This window comes from Equus przewalskii, chromosome X (genome assembly GCF_037783145.1).
Source record: "Equus przewalskii isolate Varuska chromosome X, EquPr2, whole genome shotgun sequence".
Classification (NCBI taxonomy): Eukaryota; Metazoa; Chordata; class Mammalia; order Perissodactyla; family Equidae; genus Equus; species Equus przewalskii.
Genome location: NC_091863.1, coordinates 34,002,910 through 34,021,597, shown reverse-complemented (window position 1 = coordinate 34,021,597; position 18,688 = coordinate 34,002,910). Strand labels below are relative to the sequence as shown.

The window sequence follows — 18,688 nt, the reverse complement described above, 5'->3', positions numbered from 1 at the left end:
ATGCCATCTCTCATCATCTTGACCCCAAATACTTTTTTCACTCAGGAATATTTGCTCTGAGCTCACATCCATCACCAATTTTTTTTCTGCTTGAGGAAGACTAGCCCTGAGCTAACATCTGTGCCCATCTTCCTCTACTTTGTATGTGGGTCGCTGCCACAGCATGGCTTGATGAAGATCTGTGCCCAGGATCCGAACCCACCAACCTGGGCTGCCCAAGGAGAGCATGCGGAACTTTAAACACTCGGCCACGGGAATGGCCCCCCTAAGTAAGTTCTGCTCCCTAAATGCTTACCATCACTTGTTGGATTACCAATACATTTGACTTTTACCCAATTCATTCTGCCACTGTTCAAAACAGATTCCCACCTGTTAAAGGGCTTAAAGTACAACCAATTTGTTATACATGCTGTACATCAATAAGGACACCTTTTAGATTCCCATCTATTACAAAAATCCTTTCATCAGTGTATTCCAAACTAACATCTTCATCCTTTATTACAAATACTTATGGAACCAGAACAATTTTGTCTTCAAGAGGCATCTCAAAATTAGCACCTGACACCAACCAAAAAAAAAAATACACATTACAATTTTTCAGGCAAGAGCACAACTTTATTTTCACCTCTAATAATAAACCACAATTGACAACAACAAAGGAGACTGTGCAGTTCAACTTTTTATTTTAATAAAATCAGAATATGCACAGCACATGCAGTGCTAGCATCTAAACTAATACAATAAGCAATTACTAAAGCTACAGTGACTTGAGGTTCAATCTTTACATTCAGCAAGTTTAAATCCATTCTTATGTGATTTTTGAAACCTTAATTATTAACTGAAAATATTGCTTGCTGATAAAACTTGCTCAAATGCTATCACTGAATGTACAAGTCACTGATTATGCCAATACAACAAAGATAACCACATGTTTGAGGATTGCAATGTGCCAGACATTCACTGAAAAAAAAAATACACACAACTAAACAAAACTCACGCAACAAACATCTGAGAATCTGGACACTTCATATCAGTGTTTTGAAGTGTTTCATTAATATCTTAAGACAAGTGTATCAAAACCTTGGCATGATTTAATTTAAAGTCGCCAATTTTGTTTTTACTAACATCAGAAAGTTATGGCTACACTGCCAATGCCGGGTCTGCTTAATTTGACTTAAGAGTTTAATATGACTTAACATTAAAAGCTCACACTACCCCGAAATATATAATTTCACGCATACGGTGACATTCAACATTCAAGTGCCAGTGTTTTTGTACTGTCTTTTGGTCAAGTTTCTTTAAACTTTCAAAGAATCACTTTTAGGCTTACAAAAATAAATATTTGTCAAAATGTTCAATAAATATTACATAAAACTAGCAGCAAAAAGTATCTAGAAATCTGTCGTGTGCAAATAGTTTTCTTCCCAACTATCATTCCCATGGTCCCAAATAAATTTTAGAATCTAGTCCCATCCCCTTCCTAGACAAGCTGCGTTCAACAATCTCCAAGAGACAAAATAAGATTGGAAGTTTAAGGACACGCACACAAGACATATATATAAAATTCTCTGAATGTGCAATAAAAGAAGTACTTTGTAAAAAGTTATGGGCAAAATGTACAAGGGCCTAAACCTAGACTAATTGAAATAGCACCATAACAAATGACCTCAATACTGTCAAGTGCACCTACTTAATAAAAGTTTTAGAACAAGGCACAATACACTTGAAAATCTATTGCACTTTAGGAAATTTTTGCCATCTTCCTATGCCACTGTAAAAAGATTGAGCGTTTTGATCACCGCATTCTGGCCACAAAATTAGCACAGAATTCAAAGTGGCAGAGGCATTTTAGTGGTGGACAATGCTCATCTTTGGCCAGATTTAGCATAAACAGACTATAAATACAATGGAAACCTATGCAACTAAAACTGACTAAAACTGCACTGTATAGCAGAATTGACACCTTGTGCAGTTATGTACATATTTCCAACCTGTGTGATCTCAAAGATTTCAGTTTGTTACTCTTCTGGAGCCATTTTACAAAGTCTATAGTAAGCCAGTTTAACATCTCAACGCAGCTTGAACAGAGTAATGTGAATCGGCATTTAAAAGAAAGCCTGCTGCATTAATTCTTCCTGTTCATACCCTCTTGACCAAAAAACATCAACACTAGCATGCGTTATTAGACCAAAAATCATCCAGGGCCCCGATGAGGGCTGGTCATTGCTGTGGTCAGCCATTCTACCATTTCAATTTCATTTATGGCAGGCATTTAAAAAGTCTAAGTAGATGAATTCTCCTAAAAACCTATTTCAAGTTATCAGACCTTTAAACTTTCCCTGTAGTATGCCCACATTTGGCTAGCTCATAATTATGATCTGCCTAAACATTGAAAGAGGAATTGCTGTATTTACTTGCATTAACTTTGAAAACAGTGCTTTGAATGTATGCATGTATTCATACATCACCTCATCATGACTGGAATGGCTTGTTTAAAGACTATCAGGTTCTAAATATACCTATCCAGGATAGAGTGAGCAAATCAGAACTTTAACTTAATACAGTTTGCCACATTAGAAACTAATTCCATTGATATGCTTCAAGACGTTTGTTGTTTGTTTTCCCCCGATCTGCAAGTATCAAAAAGCCCTAATGCAGGCTACCGCATAAGTTTTTTCCTTATAATATTTATGGATGAATCGATGATTCCTGTTAAGTTGTATCACACCTGTGTGCCAAGGTTTGATTTTAGCCCAAGTTCAGTAAATTTATTTTGTCAAAACAATTGATATCTTGAGCATTACTGAGCCAACAGGACATCAAAATAAAAAGTTGTCTAAAGTTAAAGGCACAGTACATTAACAAACAAATGATCCTCAGTCACAAAATTAGAAATGCAGTTTGGGATGGGGGCCGGCGGGAGGGGAGTTAATCCAAACTACAGCAATGAAGTCTTCAAACCACCTTCCGAACAGGGCTGCTGATTGTTCCTCTCATCTCTTCGTGTGACCTTGAGCTCCCTTAAAAAAAAAATTTCAGTGGAGAATCACAGCTGGTAATGTACTGCGAGTTCTTGAAGCTACACAAGGTATAGTCTGGCTAAGTTACATGTGGTTTCCATATTAGCTTGTTTGGCAGGGTGACCTACTGCAAAGCAGGTTCAGTTACCCCACCAGTCAACCCCCTGGGAGTTATAATTTCCTCCATATCCATCGCTGTTGTAAAAGCCTCCATAGCCACCTAACGAGAGATTAAAAAGAGAGAGAGAAATTAATTAAGTCGCCCTTTGGTTAAATACAATCTTTAAGTACTCTGACATAAAATTACAAAAACCAAGCTATACGGCCAAACCTCCCCGATGCATTTACTTATGCTTTGAAAAAAATACCAACTCAAAGCAAAAAACCCTTGCCAAAGATAAGAGGTTAAAAATTAACATTACCTCCACCAAATCCTCTGCTGCTGCCATGGCCACCTCCACCACTGCGGCTGCTGCTTGCGCGGCTGCTGCTGAAGCTGGAACTGCTGGCACCACTACTTTGTCGATAGTCTCTGGCACCAAATCCTCCGCTGAATCTACTGCTGTGAGGATAAAATGCGTGTTGGTTCACATGAAGATAAACAGTTCGCTAAATAACCCAATTCTTATTAATACTTCCCAATGATCAACTTCTCATTTTTCAATACAAACAATTCCCCATCCAGTCCTATTTTCCCTAACAGTGACTTTAAAGGCCTTAGCTGTGAAAGGCTGACACTAACTTAGCATCACCCTTTCTAATAACACCCCTTACCCAAAGGATCTAGGCAGCCTAAAAAAACTCAGCTTGTTAAACTAATACCTGAAAAGTTAACCTTGGACATAGCACCCATCACCCTCATTATATACCATCTGTACCTCACCTCTTAGATCGTCCACGACTGCTACCCTTGTAGTGGTGTTCATAAGCCATGTTTTCTAACCAAGATGGCACTTCTTGCTTAGCTTCAACAAGAAGATCCAACAAATCCTTGGTAATATTTATGTTCCTCTCATTAAAGAATGAGGTGGCAAGACCTAGAATAGTTCCAAAAAGTACATAAGGTCTTCTATAAAGCAGCCAAGTATTCTTACTTTCCTATGTAGAATACTAAAAACAAAGATTACAATTTGCTAATTAACCAACTCGAAGTTCTGTGAACAAAACCTTACTTTTCTGTCACTTCTATTGCTAAGCTATATTTTAACTGCATTCCTTGGAAATCGGAGTTCTTATATTTAAGATCCTGAAAAATTCTTTGCTGCATGCATCACACTGAAAAACAAAAACCACCAGACCAGCAAGTAACCAAACCCTTACCAAGGTTTCCTACACGTCCTGTACGGCCAATGCGATGTACATATTCTTCAATATCACTTGGTAAGTCAAAATTGATAACATGTTTCACATTTGAAATGTCCAGTCCTCTTGCTGCTACCTGGAAAATAACTTTCGTTATACATGGCCCAGTAAAAGCCAAGAGTTGAACATGCTGAACTTAAAAACAAGATTATATTATACATACTGCTGTAGCCACTAGAATTGGGCTTTTTCCTGAGCGGAATTGGTGAAGGGCCTCCTCTCTGTCTCTCTGAGATCGGTCTCCATGGATACTGGTACAAGCATATCCTTCATGGTATAAGAAATCCTCCAGAGAATCTGCACCCTTTTTGGTCTCCACAAACACTAAGGTCAGTGAATCCTTGCCTGAATTTGAAAAATTACAAGGTTTTAAAGTGACTTAGTTCTCTTTGCACTTAGTAAACATGCAAATAGAGGCAATTAAATAGACTTGTTTTAACAGTGTTTTGAATGGGGAGGGAAAGCAATAAAGGTGATCCAAATGAATTCTCATTACCTAAGCCACCAGACCAGAGTGATGCTCAAGTTATTTGTCATTTTACCTGTTGCATTTAGAAGGTCAAGCAGAAATGACCGTTTGTCTGACTCTTCCACCCAAACTACTTTCTGTGTGATATTCTCAGAGGTAGAGCCAACTCTTCCTACGGCCAAAAAGATGTATTCATCCAAGAAATCACGAGCAAGCATCTAAACGAAAACAAATTGTTTAATTATCTACTGACATCAACAAATTCCTAAGTGAATTAAATTTGCAGCATCAAACAATACCTGTATTTCCTTAGGGAAAGTAGCACTAAACATCATAGTGTGGCGAACTCCCTTTGGTGGCATAGTATCTTGTTCAACTATTCTACGTATCTGAGGTTCAAACCCCATATCCAACATCCGATCAGCTTCATCTAACACCAAGTATCTGCCGTGAAAAAAATTCAGTTTAGAATTTGAGAAGAAAAGATAGTTTTAGCACAGCTGTTATCTAGTAAGTACAATTACATAGTCATTCAGGTAGTTAAACTCTTCACACCACAGGATTTGACCCTCATAAATGAGACAGTGCATGATTTTCCCACTAGATAAATCAGCCAAGATCACACAGCCAAATCAGCTCTTACTACTTGACTCTGTCCCACAGTCTGTGCATTCTCAGCCTCTACTAAAATGTCACTGATTTTTCAACATTAAAATTACAATGAGAAAACTTTTTGTAAAAGTTAGAAGACTAAAATAAATCACTTCTCAATCTTAAAATTTAAACAATGCTAATAAGTACCATAAAACTAATGGCTACTAATTTAAAAACTTGATGTTGCATTTCAAACACTTAAAAATGAACATACTTGCAGAAGTCTAATCCAATCTTTCCCCTCTCCATCATATCCACTAGACGTCCTGGTGTGGCTACTAGCAGGTGGCATCCACGTTCTAAGTCTCGAATTTGCTGACCGATATCAGCACCACCATAAACCACGCAAGGACGAACTCTAGATCGGTATGAAAACTATAAGCAGACAAGCTGTATCAACTTCAAGGTGAAGATTTTCACAAGGTCATAAAATATTTCATTAGAATCAAAAAGACAATCATCACTAAAATGCATACTTACTTTCCTGGCTTCCTCATAGATCTGTACTGCCAGTTCTCTAGTTGGTGCTAATACCAAGGAGATTGGGTATTGTTTGCGGCGCCCATACCTTCCATTTTCCTAAGAAATAATTTATAAGTTAAACTCTTAACGTTGCTTTTCAAAGGTTCATTACAACATAATTCCCTCCTGTAATTTACAGATTATACTTGAAAACTTTTTCATTAAATAGACTGAAGTCTTACTGTCATTCAGACAGCTCTCTCAACTACCTACAAAGCTCTACAATAATTTCCCACTTTTTAAAGAAATATTTACCTTCATGGCCCTCAAAGCCTCGCCTGGACCATCTGAATAAATCTGACTCAAGATGGGCAAGAGAAATGCTGCAGTTTTTCCAGACCCTGTTTTAAGAGAAAGCATATTTACTCAACCACAGAAAAATCTACTTAGGCCCAGTCCATTTATCTTTGTAAATAAAGCTCTAATGGAATATAGCCATATCCAATAATACTGTCTATGGCTGCCTTCACACTACAATAGCAGAGCTGAGGAGTTGCAAGAGACCACGTGGCCCACAAACACCAAAAATGTTTACTTTGTTCCTTTACAAAAAAAGGTATACCAAACTCTGATCAGTAACAACGCAGTATTCATTTGTTTGCATTTTGTTTTTATAAAAAGAGCAGGAATTGTGCCTCAAAAGTTTTGTCAGTTTCAATGTCTAACACTTCCTTATAGGTTCTGTATATACTGATAGTGTATAAAGGATGACACTCTCACTCTTCCATAGGGAAGAAAAGGTACCAAATGATTCACATGCTATGTATTTACAATGGAGGTAATTCTGCCATCCTCGTTCCCCCTGGTCAACCTCAGATATAGTGAAGCTTGTATCCAATTCAGAGGCTATAACTACGCCCATTTCTGAAAGATGGGAGGTGCTACTTTACGCAGGAGGCACCTTTCCCTTGACTACATTCCTTTGGATCACAGGCTATTCCCTAATCTCATCCTTCTTACACCAGATACAAGGATATTATGGCACCAACATTCCCAACCCTGCAATCACAATCATCTAGCCCTGGTGCAGCGGTATCAGCTTAATGGCTTTCTATAGGCTACTCCAAGATGCCCTAAGGAAACACCAGAAGTAGCACAGGATCCAAAGGTCTACGACAAGAGACAGCACCCAGCTACTCCTTCCCTCTATCAAAGTATACCAGTCAGGCCGCATACAGGACTCAAGCTTCCCCGTGACACTTACACAAATTTTATGAGAACAAGCCCAGTTAAGATGTTCTTGACAATTTTTTACTTTTATCAAGTGAGCTTACCTGTTTGGGCACAAGCCATCAAGTCTCTTTTCTCTTTGATAATAGGAATAGCATGCTTTTGCACTGGAGTTGGGCGAGTATAACGAGTAAGCTCAATGTTTCCCATAATAATTTCTCCCATCTCAACATCACTGAACTGTCAAGAAATTCAAGTGTTAAATAGTTAGAAATGCTATCTGGAGCCATTTTTGTTTAATACTAACACAATAACAGAAAAAAACAACTAAGAGCCAATTTGTACTTTAGTTTACAGTTGCTTTAAGTAAAAATTGTGTTGTATTTTGAGAAAAACCAACCCCCTAGGCGTAATCTGCATATAAGAAGTTTTAGGTTCCTCCTATGTTTAACCCATTTTCTATTTTGAATTATTAATAATGAGGACACTGAACTCAATCTCTCCTTTCCCACAAATCAATGAGGTGGGTTTTTAAAGTAACTTTAAACAATTGTTAAAATAGAGTAGGCATGGTCTATATGTACCTTTAGGAATCCCACCTCGTATTCACATGCTGTGTAAACATCTTCACTTTCCCTATGTCTTAAAAGATCAAGCAAAAATGCTTACACTTTCAATGTGGGGAGGACAGTTGTTGCCTGTTGCCTCAACCGGAATGTCATCATACTTCTCAAAGTTAATCCCAGTGTTGCCTCCAGAAAAGAGTTCCCTAAAATCAGAATATTGTTACGTTTACTTCTTATACTAGCTAATAAGGCTTCATCACAATTAACAAACATTTGAAAAACTTACTGTTCCAAGCGTTCACTTGGTGGGAGTGGTTTTGACCAATCATCTTCATCTGATTTGTCACACCAGCGACTATTTCCACCACGTTCATATTTGCCAAAGCCACTTCTGTCACCACGGCTGCCAATGCCGTCATAGTCACTCCGTCCACGATCATCAAACCTGCACAGCACACCCAATTAATCAGAATCCTATCATTTGACCATTATCAGATTCCTACCACTACTCTAAAAACTGTACCTGGAGAGAAGTTGAATTATTCATTATGGCTAACTTCGAGGATGTCAACAGTCCAGTTCTGGCTTTCTCTTACTTGACAAATAAGGCCCTCTAATTAACCAGATGGTATATATCATTTATATAACTTTATTTCCTAAAACAGCATCCTTTATTTCTATACAATTATACAGCCTACACAGGCCTCATACATGCCAAAAGAATCAAGTCTAATATATTTGAAATCAGCAGATAACTTACACCCTGTATTTAAAGTTTTCATCCAAATATATTTAGTGGTAGGGAAAAGGAGAAAATAGCACACCAAATATCAATTGTCCCAGTTATACTAGGATATCATTTAAAGGACAATTCACCTGTGTGACAGACTTTGGATAAAAGGTAGAAAATAATCCTTACCTGAATTAAGATGTTTTTAGAGTTTTAGGCCTGTTTGCGAAAAATCAGGACACACAGGACTAACCACAGCTATTAGGCGCATGAGGTCAGTTCACCACACTTGTGTAATCAAAAATATAAGGCGTTTAAAAATTGTCATATAGAATACCCAGAAAAATCTCAACCAAATTAGGCCATTCACTAGATAAACTACTCTTTTAAATAGAATATATAAATCTAGAGAAATATAAAAATAATCGATTTCATTAAGCCAAAAGGGACATTCTTATCCTCATCTAATTTCCATATAACAAGTTCAATTTAGTAAAGACCTCTTACAGCTAAGAAAATGATTAAACAGACATAATGCTTAACACTGAAATAGGCGGTCCATTAAGGGAAAAAAATTACCAAGTTTAATGATCAGAGTACAAGGATGAGGACTTAACAAATTAAAGACCATTCATAAATTGCTATATTGTACACACACCTAAGAGGATAAGAAATCACTTACCTTCCCCTTGATCCACTTCCACGATCACTGAAGAAACTAGACTTCCCTCTTGAATCACTACGAGATCCAAAACTGCTGTACGCATCCTTATCCTTACTAGAACTCCAACCTGAACTGTCTTTATCGTAGAATCCTTCAATAAAAAAAGCACAAACCCATTTTATTGTATTAGAAATTGACAATATCTTAACATCACTCCTGCGTTTCTGAATTTGAAGCCCTCCACTCACTTTTATCTTCTCTCTATGGACTGGAGGGGTAATGGAAGTATTTCCATCATGGCACTATTAGAGAATGTTTAGAGCTAGTTTATATCAGTACACAAGGTATTTTTATACCTTTAATTCTCTCCACTAAAACCAAGCAATCTGACAGTCTAACAATATTCTGAATGAATACCACTTCTAAAAGGTCAATAACTTTGCCCATAACACAATAATTATGGTTCTTGTTATATGACCCTCATCATAGTTTTATTTCCATTCACTTTTTTAGGTGTGAATGAGTTCACTAGGAAACAGTTATCATCATTTCAATATTTCTTAGAGGCGATATTCATTTAAAACATTCTTAAGAGTGACAAATTACTTGCTTTAATACAGTATTTTTCAGTTTCAACAGCAAAAAGGGTAAGAACACTGGTGCTCTGTTCACATGAAATACGTACTGTCAGATGAGATCAGGAATATCTAGAAAAAAAGGAAAATCCTCATCCCTATGCACTCTTAGTGTGGATAGGTTCCTACCCATAAACATTCAGCAGAAGAGGATGACCAAGATGTAAATTAGCCCATCAGGTAGAGGGTTTAACTAGCTTGAAGGACACTTATTAGACAGACAGAAATGTTGGAGTTAATTTAAGTTACTCCCCTTCTGTCTTATGCCCCTAAATATTAGCCAGCCAGGTGATCAACAGCCTTAGCTGGCAATAAAGAGCTGAGTAAGATTTCTAAGACGTCTTTCAGCTCTAAAACCTCTGATCCATACTGCCTCTCCCTGTGATTCCTGTCCCTGCAACAAAAGGAAAAAGCACTAAATATACATGGGGGTCAATTCCAGCTAGTACATTCTAAGGAATCATGAGAACACTCATGGTGATAAAGACAAACTGCAGTAACTGAAAAGAATGATATAGTAACTAAGTGAGCTGATAGAAACAATGCAGATTTTATATCCACGTACTGCCAGTGACAGTGAAGCTAATTTAACAGAGAGGAATGACAGCAAACCATGTGCTCCTGCGGACTCTCTCCTTCGCCACACTTCCAATTCTGCTGCCTTCATGCCAGCATCTTCCCTCTTCTTGACCTTTAAATAGTATTCCTGACCTTCCCTTTTCCTCCAAATCCCAGATCACCTATTTTACGGAATATTCAGCTCCCAAACAGTTGTCTCATAATTTGAAACATCTACTAGTTTTCTATCACTACATTACAAACTAAAAGGGAAAAGACCAAAAAAAAAAAAAAAAATTGTGATACATTTTAAACAAAACCTTTCAAATGAGGCAGTTAAGGCAGGGAGATGAAAGCAGAGAATCACTCCCAACTTACTGGGAGTGTGCTCAATGCTGTAACCTGTTAACTACCCTGCAATAACCCTATCTTTGTTTTGGCAGCTCTGCAGGACAGAAATAACGGGGCTGTTATCACCATGCAGTCTGGCTTACATAGTAGGGCGCCCACTCACCTTTTTCAAATTGAAATCATGCTGTGAATGACTACAAACACAGAGTAAGTACAAGGATAGTGAAGTTGTACAAAAGCACGCCCCTGGTCCCAGCAGAGTCTGACAGAAGAAATGCAGAATTCTAAACTGGGTGACATCAGATGAGTTTTTCTAAAGGGATTAAATCCTAATACTTAAACCAGTTCTGACAGAAGCAGAGGAGAGCAAAATGTTTACAGACTCCCCAAGGTGCATTTTCCCTAGGCTCCAACTTTTAAACACAACAAGAATTAGGCCTACAAATTACTCAAAGGACTTACCTTTAGTAGCTTCTCTGTTCCTTAAGTGAGGAGGAATATAACGCCCTTCTAAAAGAAATAATATAAAAGTAAATGCCAAAAACCTTCAAGTTAAAATTTCTTACCAAAATTTGTGCTATTAAAAAAAATGGTCCTGGAAAAAACGATTTTTTAATCTCTAGCCTTCCAGTTTGACTACTTACTTAGAAACTGAAAGGGGGGAAAACACACTTTTCTTTTAAATGGGTCACTGCTTTATAAGAGAACCTGAAAAGGGGGGGAGGACAAGTTTGGCAAACAAAAATTTAACTTGGAACCTAACAACTGATAATCCACAAATACATACGTTTAACTTGCCACTAGTGGTTAATTTAACACAATTTTTTTAAAGGCCTGTTACGATTCCAGAGAACGAACAGTTACAACATGAGTATAACTATAAAAACCTAAAAGACTACTATGTAATAAATCATGCAATTGGCCACTAAGAGGCTTTTTTGTTTCTTTAAGTTCCAAAACATACAACATCTATGGAAAAGCTGCAGAGAGGAAATGATTTTAAGGAACTGGAGTTTTAACTAGGGGCTTGCTGACTTTAAGGAGACTCAACTGTTGTTGTGTATGCAGGCAAGAATATAGCCTAGACAATGGAGGAGAAGCAAAAGCAACTAATGTATATCCACCAGTTAAAGCGAAGTCCACTTGCTTTTAACTTTTCTTTCTCACTTCTGGGGTGAATTAAATACGAAAGATTCCTATAGGATGATCAATTCTTAAAAGATTCTTAGCATGGCAAATATGATGAAATTTAACACAGAAACCAAGTAACTTTGTGCCCAGTGAGACCCTTCTTCCCGAACAATGAGGACACGTGCTTTGCTAAGTAACACACAGTGGTTGAAGAAACAACGCTTTCAGAAGACCCTACAGCCCATACCCATTTCTTTTCAACTGTTAATAGGTAGGAAGAGACCCGAGCTGAGGAAGGTCTATTGCCAAATAATAAACCATCAAGATCCCCCACACCTTAAAACTAAGCTCTAATGAGTCTCAAAAAAAACCTCTGAAAAAAGTTAAAATGAAATAAAACTTTTCTATCTACCTTCTTTTCAAAACAATGATACGATTCAGCACTTAAAATCCTAACCAGCCCAAGATTCAGTATAGCCTTGTTTCCCATGTTCTTCCCAGGAAAAGGCAGCTGTAAGCTGATGAAAGTGAATGTTCCTTTTACTGAGCTTAATTCTGAAAGATTCACTCTAACAGGGATACACACATCCCCAGCACCTCCAAACGGGGCTCAGGATTCATAATGGACATAATCAAACTCTTCTAAAATATAGTTTGTGTGTGACATAAGGTTCTTTTTAGTGACTGTTTTTACTCAAGAAAACTAGCCCCTTTTATTACCAAAAAGTCACAACACTTTAGAGTGGTCACTAAGTACTACATAACACTGCCTACATAATTCTTCACACAGTAAAAATTAAAGGGGAAATTCTTAAACTTTAAGTCCAACAAAATATTGATATTAAAGCTCTAATATGCAACAAATCCATAAAATGTTTTACTTACTGCTGGCTGTACTTCCTCCACTCTGATTATCTGAAGAGTTCAGGTCTAGGCCAGCAAACTAGAAGAGAATTAAACGGTTAGCAGCCTGTGTGCTGAAATATCACGCTGAAAGAAAACTAGGCCTGCTGCTAGCCTTCACTAGCACTAGCTGGCTGCCCTGGCCTCGCGGGGCTGATGTGAAACTCTTAATGAGAATGTGACTAAGAATGTGCATTGAAGACTATGAAGTTCTAAGCAAATGCAAAATAGCCCTACTGTATATACTGCAGAAGGCAGTAGACCAAGATGCTGGTGCTAGCCAGTGGAAACCAAGTCCAAATTTAAGTGGCTCAGTGAAAATGAATTTTCCCTGCAACATTTTCCATAGTAAAAGCTCAAGAAATTAAATTATCTTATAATGTCAAATGATTCATTCTAGCTCCAACCATATTTGACAAATGTTTCCAATACCACCAACTTTCTACTTGCAATCATTTTAAACCTACAAAGCACACCTGAAAAGATGTCAAAACAAAATTTTAATTGACCATTTCTTAGTTCTTTTACCCCTAAATATTGTACAAGTATTTTTAATTAGGGTAGCACTAACAACAATATATCTACCATTTACTAAGCACTATCAAGCACAACCTGTGAAGTAGGTACTTATTTTCTCTCCCGTTTTCAGGATCGAGGTAATTTCAAGAGACTTTGGACACGAATGGCATTCAATGCTCTTAAGGAGTAGGGCATTTTACTGCCTTTCACCTTTATTTCTACATATCCCCTTACACCGGTAGCTCAAAGCCTCAACATTCTACAAAAAGGCGTATCTTCGCCGAATTCTGTAACGACTAACAAGAAACTACCTACAAGCAATAAGAGGGAAAAAACCACACGAGCCCAAACAAATATTTTAAAAGCCACAAAAGCCAAAGTCTCACAGTACTGTTGCTACCTGTCTGCAAAGGTGATATGCTATACCCTAACATAAGTTGTCTGTTAAAAGACGATGCCGTCAAATTGCAAGCGTCATCAATGGAGTCACTGAAAAGTGGAAGATACAAAATCTTAAAAAAAAAAAAGAAACAAAGAAAGAAAATGAGTACGTTAAGACTTTTAAGCACCCCGTTTCCAGAATTTCTATTAGCAAAAAGGCTGCCATGCTTTCTCTCTGCACTAGTTATCCCAACAGACCGATACTTTAAAGCACAATACGAACAAAAACTTCCTGCACTTGTTACTAGTTTTGTTATTAATTTTACACTTGGCAACATGAACTAAAAAGCAACTTTAAACGCTACTGTAAACTATTAGGATTACGTTGTCTCGATTTTCTCAGTGGTGTGAATTTGCTTCCTGCTTAATTCTAACGACTCCACATTTTTTTCCGAATTACATCGACTACACATTTCAAGGTTCATTCCAGCCTAGAATCTTAAAAACGGCACCATCTATACGAAAAATGTTAAAACTGGGGACAGTCTGTGCTCTTAATATCAGATTTTCTATGTGACCCATTCAAAATATGACGTGTCAGCAATTTGGAGGATTTAATGTAACCGATTCATTAGTGGGAAAAAACGCTTCCAAAGAAACAGATAGTTAAACGCCTAAAAATACATTACACGACCACATTAAAATCTACTCTCACTTAATCTGTGTCACTAGACTTCATTTCAGGATTATTCTGGAGTTCCTGGTACGGAGAAGTTTACTTAAAGGCTCCAAACATCCATTGAAGAGCTTATCTGAGGCGTGGTGTCACTGTTGCAAAAGGTCACAGACTTCCTGCCACCCAGAGGCCCTCATCTCTCAGTTCTCACGTCCTCCTCTCCTCTCCCCCCAAACCCTTAGAAGAGGGAATTTCGGATAAGACGACAGATCCGGAAGCCTCTTCAAAATGTTACGCTACAGGCAGCAACAAGTCAACAGCAAAACTGTTTATTTTCACCCAAGCCACATTCCACGTATTTCTCTGGCCGGTTCCTAGCTCAAACGTCACTAACACAAGGACACACATACAATCCGTGGTACCTCCCCAAACAACGCTTGGCCATCGGCTAAATCGCCACACAATTAGGGCAAGTAAGGAGAAAAGGACCGCTCCGGGTCCCTAACCTCCTCCCCCCGCCCCCCCACGTCTCCCCGCCGCGTCCAACTCTCTTCTCTGGAGCCCAACGCCACCGCGCACGCAGCGGCCCATTACTCCCTCCCCTCCCCCGCACTCCTCCCCGAATCTCCTGCGTCACAAAACTTTCCACTCCGGAAACGCGGCCTCGCTGGCCACCGGGCCGGGGCTGCGGAAACCGGGCCGGAGCGAAAAGGCCTGCGGAAGGAAGGCCGGGAGGAACACGATGCCCATTCCATCCTCCCTCCTAGGCCCTCGCCGGCCCGGGCCCGCTGGTCCGGCCTCTCCCGCTAGCGGGCCGCTGCGCCGCGCAGCCACCCAGCGCCACACAAAGGAGGCCGCCGCCATTACCCCGAGCGAAGGCCACCCCCTGCGCCGCCCCCCTCCCACATTCCAGGGCCGTGTTCCACCACCCGCTCGCACGCGCGCGCACACGACCACGCCGCCGGGGCTCCCGGACGGGCACCCGGGCCGCGCGCGCATCGAGGGCCAAAGCCCTCGAGACCGAGTCCCCATTCGCGCACCGCCGCGCCGCGTTCCCCCCACCCCCACCCGTGGGTCACCATCAGTCAGGCTCGCGCGTGCGCGTCTCCGCGAGAGCGCGCGCACCCCCTCCCCCGCCGCCCGCCCGCGCACGCACACACAAAAGCCGCCATTGTGCTCGGCCCGGGGACAATACCGCGGGCCAAGCCGGGGCCCCGGGCAGAGCGAGAGCCACAACCAGCACTTCTGCCACCTCCCCGTCCCTCCATAGCCCCGGGGCGTCGCCCCTCCCCAGCACGAGGTACCCAGGAAATGGAAACTAAGGGTGCTCGTTAGCGCTGCGCCATAAACCAGGTTAGGACAGGGAAGGGATTCATGCAGGAGCCACCTCAGGAAGCTCCTTGCCGCTCACCTGCTGGTCCAGCCCGAGCGCATTTTCCACCGCCACATGACTCATCCCTGAAGAGTACCGAGAACTCGGAGTCTTCCGCTGCTGAGCGAGTGTGCTGGATTCACCGCGAAGGCCCTCTCACGGGAGAACTGCGGCTCTGGAGCGCTCGGCGCGGCCACGGGTCTAATATACCCACTCGAAAGACTGCTACGTCAGCACGTAAAACGTGCGCCCGCCCTCTCACACCCGCACTCCTCCCGCCGCTGCGACTTCTGCCTAGCTACTGCGCGCTCGTTTAGCCCTAACCTCGCGGGATTTCCCAGGCAGTCCCGTCCCTGGCTCATGGTCTCGCCTCGGAGTTCAGAGCACCAAACGCTGTCCTAGTTTGCTTGCGCTTCACTTCCCTTGTTCTCTGCTGTTCCCTAGCCTGTCTTGGAGTTCTCGAGATCTCGCGAGAACTCGTCGTTCCCCGCTTTCCCCCCAGCCAGGAGGCCTTAAAATTTAATCTGGGCCTCCTTCCCCTTTCTTCCCCTATACCCCTAGTTTTCGCTGCTCCTTCCTTTCGAGCGCGCGCTCTCTCTCTTCTTTTTTCTCAGCCGCCGGGGAGATGTCGTGAGATTTCTTTGAACTAATCAGCCCTCGCTCTTCCGCGGGCTGCCTCTTCGAAATCGGAGTTAGGCCAAAAGGAGCCCCAAACCGAGAGGACCGCGAGTCACGTGACCGCAGGTGTCGACCGCGGTGGCCATTTTGTGGAGCAGGAAACTGTGGCTTGAATAGAGTGTTCGGAAGTGGGGGGAGGATGGGGGAGAGGGGGAAGAGGAGGAGGAAGGAGGGCGGGCGGGTGACCGGGGTGGGGAGAGGGGGGAAGTGGACGCGAGCTGGCTGTGGGACGCTTTACAGCGCGGTTGCCTAGGCAGCGGGGGCGCCGCCTGGGAACGCAAGAGCCCCTCTTGTCCCACCCCCCCACGTGAGCGCGCTCCTGCTCGCGCGCCCCCGTCCCCGCGGTGAGGAAACAATGAGACAATCACGCGCAGAACTTGAGCCGGCGGTTGCGCACCCTCCCGGGACCCGGCCTTCTGCCGCAACTACGCCTGCATTAGGTCCCTAGTTTCCCCACACTGAGTGCCCAGTGGTCTCCACGCGGTGCTGCCTCCCCCAAAGCTAGGGGACCCTGGCTCTTCTAGGGAGTCGGGGGTGTTTGTGGCTGGGCGCAATCTTGGGCTGCCGAAGGAAGTGCTATGACATTACTGGCCTGGGGTCGGGGTGACCCTCAGGCCACTGCGGTGGATGGGGAATAGGAGGAAATGAATTTCTGCCGTCGGAGGAGCCCTTCTCGTGGCCCCCTCTTAAGCAAGCCACCTCTATTCCCAGCTTCAGTGCCACAGGCCCTTAAATAGAAGACAATGTGTTGATTAGCGGAGCCGTGGCTCTAAGCGAGCGGCCGCACTCACTTGGTTCTAATAAACACTTTTCCCCCTCTCTTCTGACCCTCAGCCTGACAGCGTTAAATAATACGCAGGGTTTTCCACCGTCCCCCAAAGGATCTTCTGCCAAAATTGAAATAGCTCGTTCTCATCACATAATTTACCACGTAATTGCTCTCCCTTCCCGATTTTTAAAATCGAAACTGAAATTCTAACGAGATAGGGAGATAATATAACACTTGTGTCCTGGGGCAAGTTGCTTAACTGCTTTAGGTTTCAATTTCCTCATCTATAAAAGGAGTCGGCGGGACTACATAATCCGGTAAAAGACCCAATTCCTTTTCATAACAACTATTTAGTAACGCCCCCGTTTAACCATAACGAAATCACAAATCGCAGATCGTATAACCTAAACCTAACAACGCACAATTTCACAGAACATGACCTAACGAATAAAAGCAAAATGGTTATAATAAAACAATGCATTTTAATGTGCATGCTCCCGTACAACGACACTGATGATAGATACCTGCCCGGCACAGTCACAAATGCAAACGGAAAAAGTATGTTTTCACAACTCAAGTACCGTGAGCATCGTTGCCACTGGTGACCGTATTTTCCAAAATGGTGAACTCTTGGTAATGTTTGAAACAAAACAGTACCATCTTCCTGCAATTGATAAAATAGTTACATTCCTAGAGAATTCAGTGTATATCGAAACTGGGCAAAAATACTTTTGTTTATATGGAAAATACTGTTAGTTCTAGGCTTATATCATGATGAACTAGTTTTTCACTTATGTGAGTGTCCAGCAGATCAATCCTCCGCTGTAGGGGACTGAACCTTGCCAGTCACTGAGAGGGACAACCAAAAACACAGATTTCCACAATGCCGCCCTGAGAATCATTAAGCTTAAGGATCATCAGGGTCCCTTTGAGCCCTGAGATGCCTGGATTCTCATCGGTGACGTGTGCTTTTGCTTCAGTTTCCTTTTCGTATCGACCACAGTAAACAAATTCAAAAGCTGTGCGTTCTGACAGTTCTAACTGCGTATAGCAACAATGGATGTACTGACTACCCTCATTCTGGGCTTTATTTTACTTCAGAGTAGAGCGGTGTACAAGGTACCGCCATGGGAGTACCTAAAAGAATTAAAATATACAGCAGTTTCCTATTTTCAATTAACCCCTGCTCTTAGGCACACTCAGTTCAAACCACCAGGGTGTTTCGTTAATATGTTATAATTGGAATATCAAATTGAAAGGAAGCAGGGAAACATACAAAGCTTTGTCTTCAAACACATTCACTCTGAAAAAGAATGTTGTGCGTACTTGAGGTAGCTAAATGAGCCAACTTTCACAGCATTCCAAAAGACTTTTCCATTAAGCAGTCATTTACATATCTTCTCCACATGGCAGTCATTTGCAAATTTTATTTGAAGTGACCTAAAAAGGGTTAGGAAAAGCTGAAATCAGGGAAACTTTTTTTGCATGCTCACTTTCTTACATTCCCAGGCATTGTTAAGTTGATCGCCCATGTTGAAGCAAATTCGCTGTTTGCACG

General features: G+C 41.4%; 1 protein-coding gene across 3 annotated transcripts; it reads right to left on the bottom strand.

Annotated features, from left to right (window-relative positions):
- Positions 1–593: 593 nt before the first annotated feature.
- DDX3X (DEAD-box helicase 3 X-linked) lies at positions 594–16,707 on the bottom strand. 3 transcript variants are annotated; one of them, XR_011535858.1, is made up of 18 exons: positions 15,723–16,696; positions 12,718–12,775; positions 11,164–11,211; positions 9,176–9,308; positions 8,050–8,208; positions 7,867–7,966; positions 7,302–7,437; positions 6,283–6,368; positions 5,986–6,084; positions 5,720–5,880; positions 5,151–5,295; positions 4,925–5,069; positions 4,546–4,727; positions 4,341–4,458; positions 3,904–4,057; positions 3,443–3,579; positions 883–3,240; positions 594–807 (listed from the first exon to the last, which is right to left on the bottom strand). XR_011535858.1 is itself a non-coding variant. In XM_070604002.1 (17 exons), exons 1-17 carry the CDS (start codon positions 15,765–15,767, stop codon positions 3,161–3,163), a joined length of 1,989 nt encoding a protein of 662 aa, XP_070460103.1. In that variant the 5' UTR covers positions 15,768–16,707; the 3' UTR covers positions 594–3,160. The 3 variants fall into 3 exon arrangements, 2 of the variants coding, with proteins under 2 accessions (XP_070460103.1, XP_070460104.1); XM_070604002.1 differs by having other exon boundaries at positions 594–3,240; positions 3,443–3,582; positions 15,723–16,707; XM_070604003.1 differs by having other exon boundaries at positions 594–3,240.
- Positions 16,708–18,688: the final 1,981 nt, after the last annotated feature.